This window comes from Camelina sativa, chromosome 6, assembly GCF_030686135.1.
Source record: "Camelina sativa cultivar CO46 ecotype springtype chromosome 6, ASM3068613v1".
NCBI lineage: Eukaryota > Viridiplantae > Streptophyta > Magnoliopsida > Brassicales > Brassicaceae > Camelina > Camelina sativa.
The window spans coordinates 17,362,909-17,364,885 of NC_141885.1; the positions used below are offsets into that span (position 1 = coordinate 17,362,909).

The window sequence follows — 1,977 nt, forward strand, 5'->3', positions numbered from 1 at the left end:
ATAAAAATAAAATCCATCATCTAAAAATCATTTGCATCAGCGATAAATGTTGAGTTGTAATTTTAGCTATCTTTCAAGAAAAAGAATACATAACAAGGCGCTTGGAATGGCTTCTTCCTTTGAGTGAGCGAGGAAAGATGTTCTGAAATAAAATCTTAGCAAAGGATTGTTAAAAGGTACTCCATTGTATAACAAAGGATTGTGTGCTTCTTCCTTTGTTGACAATTGAGTACCTTGAACAATCTTTTGTTATTTAATATATGGTTATTAATTCTAATGAAAAATGTTAAATTTTACCAATATCAACTTGTGATTTATCCAGCTTATATATGGTGACCACAAAAATATATTTTCTGTAAAGAAAAATAGTTGAAATGTCCATGAAAAGAAGAATGAGAATCAAATTGATTTTTCTTAAAAGAAAAATCTTATTACAACAAGAAAAAACCAAGGAGGATAAAAACAACAACGAAGGAAGAGTAACCCCTTTCTATTATTTTTATGGAAAACACAATAACATGATCATGCCTTGTAACAAGCCCTAAACATCTTAACGAAAGGACGCATCATCTTCACCAGTACTTTCTTCTTCTTCTTCTTCTCCTTTGGTTTTTTCACCGAATCCTCATCGATACTAACATCTGAGGTCGAAACTCTTAACAGGATTGTCAACAAGAGCCTAATTTCCTTGGTCTCAGGACGTGCGTCCGAGTCATGTGCCCAGCAACATTCAAGTATAATACCGTATAGATCAAGAGGTTTCGGCTGAGAACTCCACATGATCCTCTGAAGAGTGTCGACTTCCATGACTTCGGTAACTATCACCAGTTGCGGCTCTATGCAAGCTCCAACAAACTATACCATCACCAAAAACCATGTTTAATTTCTCACTATAATAATGATAAAACACCAATTATATATAACTAATAAATTACTCATTTTTTACCTTCATAATGTTGGCATCCCTCATCTTGGATGGTAACAGAACTTCAATTTGAAACTTCTTTTTGTCACTTGGTTGCATTATCTTCACAGCAACGGGAAAACGGTTTCTGAGCCTATAAAATCATTATAAAGAACATATGAAATAAGTGATAACTTTTAATAAAATGGATTAGTGTTAAATTTATCATTATAAAAATAAGAGAGAGATGGAACATACAATCCTTTGTAGAAGATGGAGTAGCCTCCTTCTCCAATCATCTCTCCCACTAAAACATCGTTTGGGTTGAGAAGCAATTCCCTGCTGATACTGAAATTGAATTTCTCGTTGGACTTCTTGTAAGAAGGAAGGTTTGAGAAAGCCATTAGTCCAGCGCTCATTTTGAAGGCTGGAAGTGATTGAGAGGACTCAGGATGATTAGTGAAAGATGAAGTGTTGATGATGATGAGGGATAGAGGAAATGCTTGGGCTTATTTATAGTACTACAACATGTGGGGGTGATTCTGCAATCTTACAAGTTATCCGACATGTATGGTCATGAAGGAGAAGAAAAAATGAGATTTTGCATGTCTCTTTGTATATTGACAATTAATAGTATAAAAACGAGAAAATCAATACTAATTATTACAGTAACTGTTTACCAATGAGTATGAATGGTCTCGTTACCAAGCTTATCTTTAAATTAATTGTTTATCCATTCACCACCACATCTCTTGATTTTCTTATAATCTTATCTTTAAGTAGCTTTTTTTCTTAATATGTTTAACCATATATGTGGACTCTATGTGCAACTCTTTTGGAAAAACTTTTTATGCATGAGCTGTATACAGCAATGTATTGTATATAGCAGGAGAAAGATGGTAACAAAGCTGGTTTTACTATATATTTTATCAATTTTCTTTCTTTAAAATTTTATATATTGTTTTATAAATAAATCTTATTTTCATTGCCAATATAATTTTCATGATGAAATAGAAAGGCGACTGACTGATGAAATAATCTTCTATCAATTTTTATTATTAAAGATTAGATAA

General features: G+C 32.4%; 1 protein-coding gene across 1 annotated transcript; it reads right to left on the minus strand.

Annotated features, from left to right (window-relative positions):
• Positions 1-349: 349 nt before the first annotated feature.
• On the minus strand, positions 350-1,588 carry LOC104791291 (uncharacterized). Its single transcript, XM_010517139.3, has 3 exons — positions 1,163-1,588; positions 947-1,058; positions 350-855 (listed from the first exon to the last, which is right to left on the minus strand). Exons 1-3 carry the CDS (start codon positions 1,321-1,323, stop codon positions 523-525), a joined length of 606 nt encoding a protein of 201 aa, XP_010515441.1. The 5' UTR covers positions 1,324-1,588; the 3' UTR covers positions 350-522.
• Between the last annotated feature and the right edge of the window lie 389 nt (positions 1,589-1,977).

Bases quoted from the DNA above. Each gene is read 5' to 3' on its own strand.
- LOC104791291 (XM_010517139.3), bottom strand. From the start codon at position 1,323: ATGAGCGCTGGACTAATGGCTTTCTCAAACCTTCCTTCTTACAAGAAG. The intron at 1,059-1,162 runs GTATGTTCCATC...ATGATTTTATAG, and splicing joins TCCATCTTCTACAAAGGATT to GCTCAGAAACCGTTTTCCCG. The intron at 856-946 runs GTAAAAAATGAG...GTGATGGTATAG, and splicing joins GGGATGCCAACATTATGAAG to TTTGTTGGAGCTTGCATAGA.